The 16487-nt window shown below is 43.9% G+C and overlaps 1 protein-coding gene across 1 annotated transcript in view; it reads right to left on the minus strand.

Moving 5' to 3' along the window:
* Positions 1 to 16285, minus strand: part of LOC109932102 (zinc finger protein 91-like) — a 28471-nt gene extending 12186 nt beyond the window's left edge. Inside the window, exons 1-2 of the mRNA XM_048619608.1 lie at positions 15466 to 16285; positions 13861 to 15342 (exon numbers count right to left, since the gene is read on the minus strand). Of these exons, the coding sequence (XP_048475565.1) occupies positions 13861 to 15281 (1421 nt within the window). The 5' untranslated portion in view covers positions 15282 to 15342; positions 15466 to 16285. The remainder of the gene's footprint in view (positions 1 to 13860; positions 15343 to 15465) is intronic.
* Positions 16286 to 16487: the final 202 nt, after the last annotated feature.

Consider the following 16487-nt stretch of genomic DNA (forward strand, 5'->3'; position numbering starts at 1 on the left):
GTAATTTCTCTTCATATGTTTTCACTGGACAATTTTTCAGAAATATCTACCCTAGTTCCATCAGTAATGTATTCCCTAATCTAAAATGCCACTTCCCCTCCCTCCCCGCCGCAACTTTCTTGCCTTCTTTTCTAACCTTCCTATAGCAACATTGAGCTGCTAGTCTTGTCCATCTCTCAGCCAAGTTTCTGTGATAGCTACGATGTCCCAATCCGATGTTCTTAAACATGCCTCGAGTTCATCAGCCTTACCTGTAAGACCCCTTGCATTGAAATAAATGCAATTTAGTTCTTCTGAGTTACTACTTACCGATTCTTTCTTTTCTAATTGACATGCTCTCCTCACATTCAGAACCTTCCCATCAATCCTTCTGTTTACACTTACTTAGAATTCCTCTACTCCTCTTCTCTATCAGAATAAAGTCTCCTTTAATAGAATGAGCAAATCTCCCTGCTAAGATAGTGGTCCCTTTCCAGTTTAAGTTAGACCCGTTCTTTTTGAACAGGTCTTTTTTTAATCCCAAAAGACAGTCCAATTGTCTAAAAACCTGAATTCCTGAACAATGCACCAACTCTTCAGTCATTGATTTATCTCTTTTAACCTTTTGTTCCTTCCCTTGTTTGAGTTTGGCTTTGGGGTAAATCAGAAATTACTACTTTCAAGGTTCTATTTTTCAATCTTCGACCTAACTTCTTAAATTCACTCTGCCACATCAGCATCAGGGCTATGGAACCACAGCACTGCACAGAAAGATTGAAATTGTAGATGAATGCTCAAAAATACTCACCTCCCAAAGAATCCCACAGTTTTCAAATCTTCTGCTGGAGCCTGCAGCTGGAAAGATATCAGAAACCAGGAGCCTTCAAATCACTTAAATCCCTAGGAAAGGAGATAACAGAAATCAGAAGTTTCAGTCAAGGTTACAAGTGCAGCAGAGACAGGGTTCCAGGGGATTGGAGGGAAAATGGAGTTGAGGTCAGAATCAGGTCAGCTATGAAGAGCAGAACAAGCTCATAAAATCATAGAAACCCTATAGTGTGGAAGCAGGCCATTCAGCCCATCATGTCCACACTGACTCTCCAACAGAATCCCACCCAGACCCAGTCCCCTACCCTATCCCTGTAACCCCACATTTCCCATGGCTAACCTACCTAGCCTGCACATCCCTAGACACTATGGGCAATTTAGCATAGCCAATCCACCTAATCTGCACATCTTTGGATTTTGGGAGGAAACCGGAGTGCCCAGAAGAAACCCACGCAGACACAGGGCGAACGTGCAAACTCCACACAAATAGTCGCCTGTGGGTGGAGTCGAATTTGGGTCCCTGACGCTGTGAGGCAGCAGCCCTAACCACTGTGGCACTGGGTTCAATGGACCAAATAAGGCCATAAGATATAGGATCAGAAATAGGCCAATCCACCCACTGAGTCTGCTCTGCCATTTGATCATGGCTGGTATGTTTCACAACCTCATTTTCAAGAACCTATCTATCTCTGTCTTAAATACACTCAATGATTTGGCCTCTACAGTCATTTGTGGCAATGCATTCCACAAATTCATCACCTTCTGACAGAAGAAATTCCTACTCATCTTAGGTCTAAAGGGTTGTCCCTTCACTCTGAGGCTGTGCCCTTAGGTCCTAGTCTCTCCTACTAGGGGAAACGTGTTCTCTACATACACTCTGTGCCGGCATCTCTGTATTCTGTCAGTTTCAGTGAGATCCCCCACATCCTTCTAAACTCCATGGAGTACACATCCAGAGTCCTCAACTGTTGCTCATGTGACAAGCCCTTCAGCCAGGGATTGTTCTTATAAATGTCCTCTGAATTCCCTCCAATGCCAGCACATCACTCTTCACTGAAAACTGCACACAATGTTCCAAATGCGGTCTGACCAGAACCTTATGCAGTCTCAGCTAATCTTGCACCTATTTCTCTTGTTCCTCGGAGGGCCCCATATGTGCCTTCCAGTATAATCCCCCTTTAAAACTGACAGTTGTTAACCCCAGCCTGCACTGAGCTTCTCTTGGCAGAGTGAGAATAAAATCAATGGGTCAAAGATTTTCTCTTGGACACTGGGACTCTGAAGACCCTCCTTCTCTGTGTCATTTCACCATGATCCTCACAGATGCTCAACACTCCCTGGTGAACTAAGCTGGCTACTGTTCACCTAAGTGTGAGGTTATCCATTTTCAAGGAGGGTAAAAGAATGGGGGAAGGGCAATAACGCGGGGGCGAGGGGGGGAGGAGGGCAGCAGAAGGAGGCGAGGGTGGCAGAAGGGGGGCAGGGGCGTTGGGGGGGGGGGGGAGGGCGGGGGTGGGGGGTTTGGTGGGGGTAGGGGGGCACCAGTGTCATGAAAAGGGGGTCTGGGGAGGCAGCAGATTAGTAAGCAATGAGCCAGAGGTTGGTGCGGTTTAGGAGCAGAACAGCCCCAATCTCCGAAGCTCTCATCCCGCTCAGTTCTCTCCCCACCACTCCCAGATCCATTCTCACAGCCTCTTTCAAATGGGTAGCTAGCTTAATGACAAAGATGCACTAGCACATGCACAAGTGTCTCCCAAGAGCATACTGCATATACGCCTCAGCGAATATGGCAAACCAGCTCAGCAGTTAGCACTGCTGCCTCAGTACTAGGGACCCGAGTCAGATTCCACCCACGGGCAACTGTCTGTGTGAACTTTGCACATTTTCGCACTGTTTGCAGGTGCTCCAGTTTCCTTCCACTGTGTGAAGTTGTGTGGATTAGGTAGGTTGGCCACGTGAAGTTGCCAGGGATATGCAGGCCAGGCAGATTAACCTTTAAAAAAAAGGGTTACAAGGACAGTGTGGGTCTGCTGTTCAGAAGATCGGTGTGGACTCAATGGGTCAAATGGCCTGCTTCCACTCTGTAGGAATTCTGTGAACACTGCAGTGATTGAACTCAGTAATCTTTGATTTCAGCCCCATGCACATCAAAGTCAGATAAAGTCATAGAATCGTACAGCACGGAAAGAGACCCCTCGGTCCAACCAGTCCTTGCTGACCATAATCCCAAACTAAACCAGTTGCATCTACCTGCAATTTGCCCATATCCTTTCAAACATTTCTTATTCATGTATTTATCTAAGTGGCTTTTAAATGTTGTAACTATACTCACATCCACCACTTCCTCTGGAAGTTCATTCCATACATAAACCACTGTGCAAAAACAACAGTGCCCCCATGTCTTTTTAAAATCTTTCTCCTTTCACCTTAAAAATATGTCCTCTAGTGTTGAAATCCGCCACCACAGGGAAAAGACACCTGCCACTCACCTTATCTATACCCCTCATGATTTTATAAACCTCTAAAACCTCTCAACCCTCTATACTCCAGTGAACAAGGTCAGAAATCACACAACACCAGGTTACAGTCCAACAGGTTTATTTGAAAACACAAGCTTTCGGAGTCGTTCTTCTTTTTCAGGTGTTAGTGAGACAGGTAGAATCAGACACAGAATTTATAAGTAAAAGATCAAAGGTTCACACCATTGATAAGGATGTACTAAACAAACCCAAGATGCTGTTAAATCTTTAATCAGTTAGAAGGTTTTAATTGATTAATATGTATATGTAAATCCCAGAATACCTTTAAAGTCACTGTCCTGAGAAAACTAAAGATTTTATCAGTGTAAAGAAAAGGTCACATTTTAGGTCAGACAACACATGTTAGGTGTGAGGCCTTGTTTAGAATTTGTTTGTGTTCTGGTTTGGAGTCAGACTGGTTTTATTTCTATAGGAAATTATAAAATGCCACATTGACTGACTGTCATTGACTGAGTGAGAGTGTTACAGGTGGGTCACCTGTAGTGCGACATGAACCCAAGATCCCAGTTGAGGCCATCCTCATGGGTACCAAACTTGGCCATCAGTCTCTGCTCAGCAACTCTGCACTTAATACATCCTGGTGTGACCCTTTGATCTTTAACGTATAAATTCTGTGTCTGATACTACATCTCTCACTGACACCTGAAGTAGGAGTCAGACTCCAAAAGCTTATGTTGGACTATAACCTGGTGTTGTGCAATTTCTGACCTTGTCCACTTCAGTCCAACACCTGCACCTCCACATCAAACTACAGTGAAAAAAAATCCCAGCCTATCCTTATAACTCAAACCCTCCCCAGTCCTGGCAACATCCTGGTAAGTCTCTTCTGAACCCTCTCCAGCTGAATAATATCCTTCCTATAAGAGAGCAATCAGAACTGGACACATACTCCAGGAGAAGCCTCACCAAACATCCTGTACAACCTCAACATAACATCCCAAGTCCTATACTCAAAGGTCTGAGCAATGAAAGCAAGTATGCTAAACACCTTGTTAAGGGATAAGGGATAAATAACATCAAGTTAAAAAAAAACTGACCAGAATACTTCAGTAATTTCAATGATGCTTTGCTTCACAGGTACATAGGATTGTCAAACCTTCATGCTGTAGCATCAACAGTCAAACTCCTTTTCTCAGAAAACCACAGTTCAAAACAGTTGGAAAAATCTCCAACCCTCCTTTCTGTTTTATCATGTTCTCTTCCAGACTTGCTAGTCAGGTACTGACCCCATTAAGGGCCAAACATCTCCTCTCTGGATAAGCACACTGCCATAATCCAGAGTCTACAGAGTTCTTTGATCAAGAACCAACTTACAATTAATTTCCAGGCCTGGCCTCAAAAACAAACAGCTGCCTGTTTATTCTTTTCAACACAAACGACTGCTCACAGTCCAAAAGTCACCATTCAGCTTTCAGATTCAAAACAAAAGTTATTTTATAAACCAGTGAGGGTTCTAACTCAGTGCACTGACTGTGCAAAGAGCTTTAACTTTGACTGAACTGAATCACACCATTCACAGTCGAGAGAACCTACATGGATGTTCTGTCCATTAGATTGGAATTTATCTGATCATCCAGCCAGGACAGACAAGAGATCGCTACACGATGGAGATCCTGTGGAAATATCAGGGCAATGACAGGGATACAGTTTCCCACCTGAGCTGGCCACCCGATGGTGCAATCACACTGGGGACAAACCATTACCCTGCTCCATGTGCAGGAAGGATTCAGTCTTGAGACCTCTGTAAGTTTACAGGGGGTTGCAGGAATTGGATTCTGGCAGGATTGTTGCTTTTTATCACATCCAGCTTCATCTCACCTTCATGTTGCACTTTTACCGCAGTAAACCCTCCCAGCGGGAGTAATCAAACTGCAGAGCCACAGAAGGAGACATTCGGGCATACTGGGTTAGGGGACGTTGAAGAGCTGGAAACGTGCTGGGGTTGGAAATACAGCCCCGCCCACTCTTACAAGACCACGCTAACCGCGCCTGCGCACGCCTCCCCTCCCTTTCCCCACCTTCCCCCACCCCCATCCAGCTCAACAAAGAATAGCGACCGTTGACCTGGGCCCTGTTTCGGGAAGAATCCTGAGGTGTCTCTGACACCGGAATACCAACGGTTGGGGACTGTGACGTTACTCGGCAATCACGAATTCTTCTTGCCAGAGTATTGCACCGAACGCTGGCCTCCGCATTAACCTTTACACACAGCCGTTGGATATGATAGACGTACATTTACTTCCAGCCATCGCTCGTGGCACGCATGTTCGAAATCCAAATCACCTACGCCAATACACCAGCACGCCGCCGGCCTGATTGACGAGGTCTCAGGGCCAATTGGAAATAGGGGGCGGGATTAGAGGCTGAAGGGGGCGTTGCTGACTAACCAACCAGAGTGAGAATGAGGGGCGTGAAAGCCGCCTCAACCAATCGGAGAAAAATGAGCTTTCTGGACCTTCAGCCTATCGGAGATTGTGAAGAGGGGGATTAGACTTTCAACCAATCGCGTATGACGATCTCAATGTTCTGAATGTAGACAGGGGCCAAATTGGGAAGGCCTGAATGTGGACTGTAGTCCATTGGGGATGATCTGATTCCGTAGGCACGTACTAAGAAAGGTGATGTGGCTGTAGTACCTCGTTTGCTTCAGGACATGGTCGAGCAGTTTCAAGGCCGAAGAGATTATGAGAGAGTTGCAGTGGGAGAGAGATCCAGTGAGGTTTTTCCAGAGGGAGGAGGGTAACTTCTTCAGGGTAGGCATCCTTAGAAGAGGCTTCGCAGTGGGGTTAAAATTGTTTCAGAGATAGTAGGAACTGCAGATGCTGGAGAATCTGAGATAACAAGGTGTAGAGCTGGATGAACACATCAGGCCAAGCAGCATCAGAGGAGCAGGAAGGCTGATGTTCCGGGCCGAGACCCTTGGATGCAGGTCTGCAGTTGTAGTGACTGGAGCACGCGCCATCTGGGAGCTGGAGCTCGAAACTTTGAATCCTCCTGGACTAAGTGTAGAACATAGAAATATAAAAATAGGTGCAGGTCTACGTTTTTCGGCCTTTCGAGCCTACGCCACCATTCATTACGATCATGACTGATCATGCAATCTCAGTATCTCATTTCCACCCATTCCTCGTACCCCTTGATCCCTTTAGACGTAAGAGCCACGTCCAGCTCCCTCTTGAATGTGTCTAATAACTGGCCCCAACAACTTCCAGTGGGAGAGAATTCCACAAGTTCACAACTCTCTGAGGGAAGAAATTCTTCCTCATCTGAGTCACAAATAGCTTACCCTTTATTCTTAGACTGTGACCCCGCATTCTGGACTTCCCCCAACATCAGGAACAATCTTTCCACATCTGCCCTATCCAGTCCATCAGGATTTTATATGTTTCAATGGGATCTCCCGCACCCCCACCCCCATTCTTCAAAATTCCACCGAATGCAAGCCCAGTCAATCCGGTTTTTCCTCATATCCTCAGTCCTGCCATCCCAGGAATCAGTCTAGTGAACCTTTGCTGGACTCCATCAATACCAAGAATGTCACTCCTCAGACTAGGAGACCAAAACTGCATATATTACTCAAGGTGTGGTTTCGCTAAGGCCCTGTAATAATTGCAGCAAGACATCCTTACTCCAATATTCAAATTCTCTCACTACGAAGGCCAGCATGCCATTAGCTTTGTTAACTGCCTGCTGCACTTGCATGCCAACCTTCAGCGACTGTTCCAACATGACATGCAGGTCTTGTTGCACCTCACCTTTTTCCTAAACTGCCACCATTCAGACAATAATTTGCCTTCCTGTTTTTGTCACCAAAGTGGATAACCTCACATTTATCCACATTATATTGCATTTGCCAATTATTTGCCCACCCAGCCAGTCTGTCCAAGTCACACTGAAGCCTCTTAGCATCCTTCTCACAGCACACACTGCCACCCTGCTTACTGTCATCTGCAGATTTGGATTTGTGGCATTCTATTCCTTCATCCAAATCGTTAATGTATATTGTGAATAGCTGAGGTCCCAGCACTGAACTCTGCGGTACCTCACTTGTCACTGCCTGCCTCTGTGAAAAGAACCTGATATAGCACTGTACAAAACAGGAACGTGCCCTTCAGCCCAAATTAAACTAATCCCTTCTGCCTGCCCTTGGTCCATATCCCTCCATTCTTTACATATACATGTGCTTATCTAAAAGTCCCTTGCATGCCTGTATTGTGTCAGCCTCCATCACTACCCCTAGCAGTGCATTCCAGAAACCTACAACTCTCTGTTTAAAAAACTTAGCCCTCACTTCTCTTTTGAACTTTCCCCCTCACCTTAAATGCATGTCCTCTAGTTTTAGACATTTCAACTCTGGGAAAAAGATTCTGACCGTCAACCCTAACTATGCATCTTGTAATTTTATAGACTTCTTTCAAGGCTCCCCTCAGCCTCCTCCTCTCCAAAGAAGACAACCTGAGTTTTTTCTTGCCTCTCCTTGTAGCCCATACCCTCTAATCCAGGGAGCATTCTGATAAACCTCTTCTGCACCCTCTCCAAAGCCTCCATACACCTCCTGTTATGTGATGACCAGAATTGAACGCAGTACTGTTTAATTCTGAACTAACCAAAGTCTTATAAAGTTGCAACATGACATCCTGACTCTTGTACTCAATTTCCTGACCAATAAAAGCAAGCATGCCACACACCTTCTTTACCACCCTATCTACTTGCGTGGCCACTTTCAGGGGCTTAAGTCCCAAGATCCCTCTGTACATTAATGCTGTTCAGGATTGTGCCATTAACTGTATACTCTTCCTTAATATTTGATCTCCTAAAGTGATCTCCCTTACACTTAACCCAGATGAAACTCCATCTGCCATTTCTCCATTCATATCTGCAACTGATCTATATCCCGCTGTATCCTTTGACAACCTTCTACACTATCCACAACTCCACCGATCTTTGCATCTTCTGCAAACTTACTAATCCACCCACTTACATTCTCATTCAAGTCATTTATATATATCACAAACGGCAGAAGTCCCAGTATGGATCCTGTGGAACACCACTCGTCACGGACTTCCAGCCAACAAAACATCCTTCCACTACAACCCTCTGCCTTCTATTGGAAAGCCAGTTCTGAATCCATACAGCCACGTCATCGTGGATCCCATGCATCTTAATCTTCTGGATGAGCCTACCACGATGGACCTTGTTGAAAGCCTTACTAAAATCCATGTAGACAATCTCCATTGTTCTACCCTCATCAATCACCTTTGTCACCTCATTCATTCAAGTTAGTAAGACATGACCTGCCCTGCACAAAGCTATGCCGACTATTCCTAATTCGGCTATGTTTTTCCAAGTGTGTGTAATCTCTAAGAATTCTCTCCAATAGCTTCCCAACCACTGATGTGAGACTCACCGGTGTGTAGTTGCCTGCATTATCCCTATTTCCCTTCTTGAACAGAGAAACAACATTAGCTACTCACCAGTCCTCCGGGACCTCTCCAATGGCTAATGAGGATACAAAGATCTTGGTCAAGGCCCTAGCAATCTCCTCTCTCGCCTCTCTCAATAACCTGGGGTAGATACCATGTGGCCCTGGGGACTTACCCAAGTTAATGCTCTTCGAGAAACCCAGCACCACTTCTTTCTTGATTTTGAAATGCCATAGCATATTAGCATGCTGCACACTAATCTCACTATCCTCCATATCCTTCTCTTTGGTGAATACCAATGCAAAGTACTCATTTAGGATCTTGCCCACATCTTCATTTTTGCATGGTCTTACCTTCTACCTTGTTATCCTCTTATTTTTAATGTATTGAATACCTTGGGATTCTCTTTAACCCTGCTTGCCCGTGGTCATTTCATGGCCCCTTCTGCTCTCCTAATTCCCTGCTTGAGGGAATTTTTTTCCTTTCTTTCCTACTTTCTTTATATTCCTCACTGGCCCTGTCTGATTTTAGCTTCCTAAACCTTACATATCCTTCTTTTTCTGCTTTTGACTAAATTCACAACCTTCCCAGTATCTAAGGTTCCCTTACCTTGCCATCCTTGTCCTTCCTATTACTGAAACATGCCAGTCCTGAACTCTTATCAGCACATCTTTAAACAATTCCCACATGTCAAATGTGAACTTGCTTGATAACAGCTCCTTTCAATTAACACTCCCTAGCTCCTGCCTAATAGTGACATAATTTGCCCTCCCCTAATTTAGTGCTTTCCCACAAGGTCCTGAATTATCCTTATTCATAGTTATCTCAAAACTTGAGGAGTTGTGATCACTCAGAGATAGCAAGAACTGCAGATGCTGGAGTCAGAGACAACACAGTGTGGAGCTGGAGAAACACAGCAGGCCAGGCAGTATCAGAGGAGCAGGAAAGTTGACGTTTTGGATCGGGACCCTTCTTCTGTTTCTGTGATCACTGTTTTCAAAATGCTCTCCCACTGAAAGGTCAGTCACTTGGCCAAGTTCATTAGCCAATATTCGTATTGTATACTTGTCCAGTATGGCTCCTCCTCTAGTTGGACTATCCACATACAGTTTCAAGAAATCCTCTTGGATGCACTTAACAAATTCTGGGCTGTCTAAGCCTCTTGCTTTAAAAGAGGGAAGCTTTCTTCCACTCTTTTGACGGCACATTCAATGACAAGTATTTCTAGATCGTCAATTCCAAGCAGATATCACAGCAAGATCGAATAGAGTCACTCTGCTCACAAGCATCTATATGTCATCGTTCTTTCATCATGCAAGGTAAAACGTTTGTCTGTTGGTCTGTGCAAAAAGATTTCCGAGATTAGTGTCACTGGAAAAATGTCAGTGGTCTGGGCACCTCACCTGAGGAGAGACTGGGGAGCAGTGCGAATTTATTCCATTGATTCCCGGATTATATTATGAGCAGATGCTGCAAAAGTCAACCTTGTATTCATTATGGCACAGAAAGAAGTAATATGGCCTGTTTTATCAATACCAACTGGCTGTAAAGCAATGCAGTCTAATTCCCTTGTGCCCTCCCCACAGCTCTGCAAGTTTATTTCCCTTAAATGCTTGTCTAATTTCCTTTTGTTAAGTCATTGATTCTCTTCATTTCCACCCATAAGCAGCAAGTCCTGGGTAGTGCCACTCAATTGAAAAGAAAGCTTTATTCCCCCTGTCTCTCTTGCCTGTCTTGTAAATGGTTGGGTCTAATACACTACCCAACCTTTTAGACTTCATATAAATCACTTAACGAGGGGATTGAAGGCATGGTAATGAAAGATGGATAGGAAACTATGTTATGGTGAAGATGTAAGGAGATTACAGACCAACATAGGTAGATTTACTGAATAGGCAATATATCTTGCAAATGGAGTATAATGTGGGAAAATGTGAAGTCATTCACTTTGGCAGAATAAATAAAAGCAGAATATTCCTTAAATGGAGAATGACTGCAGAATTCTGAAGTGCAGAGGAATTTAAAACATGAGCCACAGAGAATTAGTTTGCAGATGCAGTATGTTATCAAGAAAGCTTATTGGGCTGCTACCCTTTGTTATGACAGGAATTGAACATAAATGTTAAGGATGTTCTGCTTCATTTATGCAGGTAATTGGTGAGATCACATCTCAAATACTGTATGCTGATTTCATCATCTTCTTCTTTCAGGAAGTGTGTAAATTTAGTGGAGTGATTGAGAGGAGGTTTACTAGATTGATACCTGGAAAAGTTGACTGTGACAGTGAACCCAGGAAGCATCATCAGGGGAGGAGATTTGGGGTAAAAAGCAAGGAGATCATCGGATGAATTGGCGTCCCAAACTTCGATAAGGAGGGAGTATGTTGGATATAGTAACCTATATTTTTAAACCAAGTATGTTCACACCATTCAGTATAATGTGTTCTGAATGTCTGTCATGTACATACAATACCTTTTGAGAAACCATATTCTTCTTGAGCAGTCAGTGAGGATTGAAGATGACTTTCTTCCATTCCAGTGTTATGGGTCCTGAGGTTATTAAATAGTCCACAAGCACTGCCACAGGTGGGTGCTCAGATTTTCATGTGTTTTTTCCATTGTTAATGTCTGTTTTCCATCTTGCCTGTTGGAAATCCTCAAAATTATTGACTTCTTCACAGATGCCACTTCTCCAAAGTGGATGGAATTAGGCCAATGATTGCCCTGAGTGAATGGAGATATTGCACTTTTTGTTTCAGAGAAAACATGGAGACATACTGAATGTATTTCTGTGCCAACCTGGAAATCTCTTACCATGAGGATGCTTGTTCAGATTAGGGAGCTTATTTTGGAGGTCTTGTGATGATGTGAACTGCCCAATGCAGCTTATTTATCATAACCAGTGCCTCAGCTCAAAAATTCTTTGGCTTGATCTGCACTTTTTATAACATTTTATAAGGGTGAGGTATGGAGTAAAATAGATACCAATGCCAAATCAATAACCCACAAGGACACCCGATAACCATGAATAAAAATAATTTCTCTCATGAAGATAGAATTTTGTGACAATGAAATGCGATCAGTGCTTTTAAAGTCTAGAAAGGGATTGTATTGAATTACTGATTCCCAAAGTTTCCTAACGTGACCCTTTTAATACCTCAGAATCTGTGTCACCCAAAACAGTGGCTCAGTGGTCAGCACTGTTGCCTTACAGCGCTGGGGACTTGGGTTTGACTCCACCCTGAAGTGACTGGCTGTGTGGAGTTTGCATGTTCTCCCCGTGTCTGTGTGGGTTTCCACTGAGTACTCAGGTTTCCTCCCATAGTCCAAAGATGTGCAGGCTAAGTAGATTAGCCATGCTAAATTGCCCAAGTGTTAAGGGATATGTAGATTAGGTGGGTTACAGGGAAAGGGTAGGGGGATGGGTCTGGGTGGGATGCTCTGACAGTCAGTGTGGACTTGATGGACTTGATCCACTATAGGGATTCTATGATAAAAGTAATTTTTTTTGGGAGGGAACTGAGAATTACTGATCAGTGGGGAAGGGGAGGCAGGTGGGATGTTAATCACAGATTATTAATGTACTTGGACCTTGATTATTAATGCAATAACATCCAGTTTATTCATCATTTACAATCAGCAATGAACATAACAGAATCCTGATTATTGGTGTTATAGGGCTATAATTATTAATTGTAATAATTTCGTTATTCTACATATTAGTAGTGATTATTGGTAAAATGATTTCCCAATTATTGAAGGAAGAAACAACTGATTATAAATGAAACTGTGTAAATAATTAAATACTGATTCATCGTAAACCCATACAATAGAATTTTAAGACCAAGAAGGTTACCATTTGGCCCATTGCGCTGGTACTGTCTCTGAAAATGCTGACAAGTGTCCCACTCCCCTCCTTTTCCTTAAATGGTCTATCCTTTATTCTGAGATAAAGTCCCCTGGTTCTTAAACTAAACAGCCAGGGGAGAGATCCAGTCTACATCCACCCAGTAAGAACCTTGTAAGTTTTGATGAGATCATTGATCATTCTCCAAATTTTATGATCCCAGTGATGGTAATACTGTACAAGTTAGATTTCTGAATGAAACCTGGCTCGATAGATCATAAGTTTTATTTTTGCAATTAAGTTAGGATGATGGTTAATTACTGAACATACTCACACGAGGCTGTCAATGTTCTTTTAATAAAACAACACAAGTTTATTGCACAAAATAAAAAAAGGCTCTGTATGGATATGACAACTTTGAAAGACCTTAACACAAATGGCAATTCAAACCATTTTCCCAGCAACATCCTTTGCAAATACCCAATCTCAGTGAAGTATCACTCCTCTCATTTTTAAAATCTGTTCATGGGATATGGGTGTTGCTGGCTTGCCAGGCATTTATTGCCCAACTTTAACTGCCTGGGAGAAGATGGTGGTGTGATGCCTTCCTGAATGTTTGCACTCCTCAGGATGTTGGGGCACCCCCCACACTACCATTCTATTACTTTCAAACATGATTAAAGATTCCACAATATTAATGTCACTATCCAACAAAGGTTCCTTCACAGCAAGGTTATTAATTTACCCTTTCTCTTTACAGAATACTAAACCTAAAACAAGCTGATTCCTACTTGGTCCTTCAATGGTCTACTTCAGAAATGTTCAGCACAAACTCCAAATTTCATCTTCCACAGCACGCGTGCTGGCTAGGTTCACTCAAGTTTATACGGGAATTAAAGTTACCCATTATTACTGTATCACCCATATTAGATATACATCTGGTTTTCTGATTTATATTCATAAAGTAGTATTTGGGATATGAAGTAGATCCAGCAAGCTGTGATTTTAATGCGAAGTCCAAAAACTTATCCTTACACACTGTATTAGCACCTAAAGCTAGGCTGGATGTTTTAACATGCTTATGATTGCAATGTGATTAACAGCAAATTACAGCTCCTGAAATCACTCGTGGACTTGCTGCTATCTCCACAGGTGTGCCATGAGGTGGGAATTCTGAGTGAATCTGAGTTGTGATAACCATCTGAACCCAGTCCCATACAGAGTGCACCTGAGCGATCTCTCACTGGTGTGAACACTGTTGATGTAGCGTCAGTTCCCCAGAATTTTTAAAACACTTCCCACAGTCTGGGCATATAAAAGGCTTCTCATCAGAGTGAACACGTTGATGGCGTATCAGGTCCCAGGATCTTATATAGCACTTCCCACAGTCTGTGCATTTAAAAGGTCTTTCCCCAGTGTGAACTCGCTGGTGTGTCATGAGGTGGATTTTCTGAGTAAATCCCTTCCCACATTCAGAGCAAGTGAATGGCCTCTCTCCAGTGTGAGTGCGCTGGTGTGCAGTGAGACGAGACGACCACTTGAACCCAATCCCACAGTGAGAGCACCTGAATGGTCTATCGTCTGTGTGAACACGTTGGTGTAACTTCAGTTCTCCAGAGCTTTTATAACACTTCACACAGTCCGGACATTTGAAGGGTCTTTCCTCAGTGTGAATTCGCTGGTGTGCCTTGAGGTGGGATGACTCACGAAATCCCTTCCCACACTGTGTGCAGGTGAATGGCCTCCCCCCAGAATGAACTCGCTGGTGTGTCAACAGGGTGGAAAACCGAATGAATACCTGCCCACATTCAGAGCAGATGAATGACCTCTCTCCAGTGTGAAGACGCTGGTGTATAGTGAGTTGGGACGATCGTTTGAACCCATTCCCACAGTGACAGCACCTGAATGGTCTCTCATCAGTGTGAACTCGTTGATGGACGATCAGCTCCCTGGAACCTTTAAAGCACTTCTCGCACTCGGAACATTTAAAAGGTCTCTCCTCAGTGTGAACACGTTGATGAGATTGCAGATAGCTAGAACTTTTAAAGCACTTCTTGCAGTTTGGGCATTTAAAAGGCCTCTCCTCACTATGAACCTGCTGGTGTGCCTTGAGATGATATGACTGAGTGAATCCAGTTCCACATTCAGAGCAGATGAATGGCCTCTCCCCAGTGTGGATGCGCTGGTGAACAGTAAGTTGAGATGACCACTTAAAGCCACTTCCACAGTCAGAGCATCTGAACCGTCTGTCCTCAGTATGTACACGCCGATGGGACATCAGCTCACTGGAACTTTTAAAGCACTTCCCACAGTCTGAGCATTTAAAAGGTCTTTCCTCAGTGTGAACTCGCTGGTGTGTCAGCAGGGTGGAAAATTGAGTGAATCCCTTTCCACACTTGAAGCAGATGAATGGCCTCTCTCCGGTGTGAATACGTTGGTGAATTTTCAGCGCAGAGCGGTGACTGAAACCTTTCTCACAGTCCCTGCATTTCCATGGTTTCTCCCCAGTGGGACTACATTTGTGGTTCTCAAGGCCAGTAGCTTGGCTGAAGCCTTTTTTGCACACAGAACACGAGTATCTGTTTTTTTCATTGTGAACAGTGCTTTGTCCTTCCATGTTTAAAATCTGTTGATATTCTGGTTGTGATAAATTAGGTGACTCCATTAGGACATGATGTAATGTTTGGTTTAAGTATCCTCACTTCAAATCATTCACTTTGCATACCCTGTGAAATTGATTTAAAACATAAGAAAGGAATGAGAATGAAGACACAAAAACATACAGGCAGTCTGGAAACTTGTACAGTGTGAATTTGGTAAATTGCTGGCTGGCACTTGGGAAAAATTACCATGAGTGATGCTGGACTGTCATCGAAGCTTAACCGTGTCCAAAACTAATGTCAATCAGGGAAGCAATCTGTTACCTAGTCTAGGCTTACACTATGCTGTAGAACCTACATGGATCAGGCTGTGAGACAAAAGAAAGGGCAGGGGAAAGGGGGGGAGGAAATAGGAGAGGCAGGGGGGAAAGGAGAGGGACTTTATACATCTGCAACTTATCCAGAAATTTGACAGGATCTCCAAATCCTCAAATCTCTACCAGTTTAAAGGATCAGACTAGCAGATCGATGTGAAAATTATCACCTCAGAGACACACCATCCTGAACTGTCTGACATCCAGCACTGTAGGAACAAAGACTTCCTTCGACTAAAGGATGAAAGTCAGTGCCTTCAATCCAGTTACAAACTCCATTCCCCAGCCACTGAAGGGAGACTGTTCAGATCTTTGGTACCATATTTCACCCCAAACTGAGGTTCCAACCACATGTCCACCTCAGTAAAACCGCCTATTTCCACCTCAGTGACATCACCCGACTCCGTCCAGTCTCAAGCTCATCTGCTTCTAAAACTCTCCAAAGCTGCGGCTGTAAAAACCTGGGCCTCTTCCCGGGATAAAGACCCAGATTTCCTAACAAGGGGCCTGGAAGGTCTTATTTAGAGTTTGCGGTCTACACGAGCTCTTTATGAGGACTCCCCGCTCCTCTCTCTCAATCACGCTCCTACACACCAGCTCCCCTTTCTCTCGGCGATCGCAGCCGCTGAAGAAAATGGTTCCGAGCCCCTCTCAGCCCTGAGCAAAATGACAGTGCGCAGGCTCCGCTACAATCCACACTGCGCATGCTGCGAAGCCCCTTGCTGGGTTAACAGGGCATATTCACTTCTTCAAGCATAACAGGACTATCATTAACACTCGCTATAGGCACTTGAAACGGTCTTACTCGATTTCCGTAAATTAACTGGAAAATGGCTAAATTATCGTATTAATGGTATCGTATAATACTCAAAGTCTCATCAATTTCTTAGAAAGATC

This window comes from Rhincodon typus, chromosome 43 (assembly GCF_021869965.1).
Source record: "Rhincodon typus isolate 14 chromosome 43, sRhiTyp1.1, whole genome shotgun sequence".
NCBI lineage: Eukaryota > Metazoa > Chordata > Chondrichthyes > Orectolobiformes > Rhincodontidae > Rhincodon > Rhincodon typus.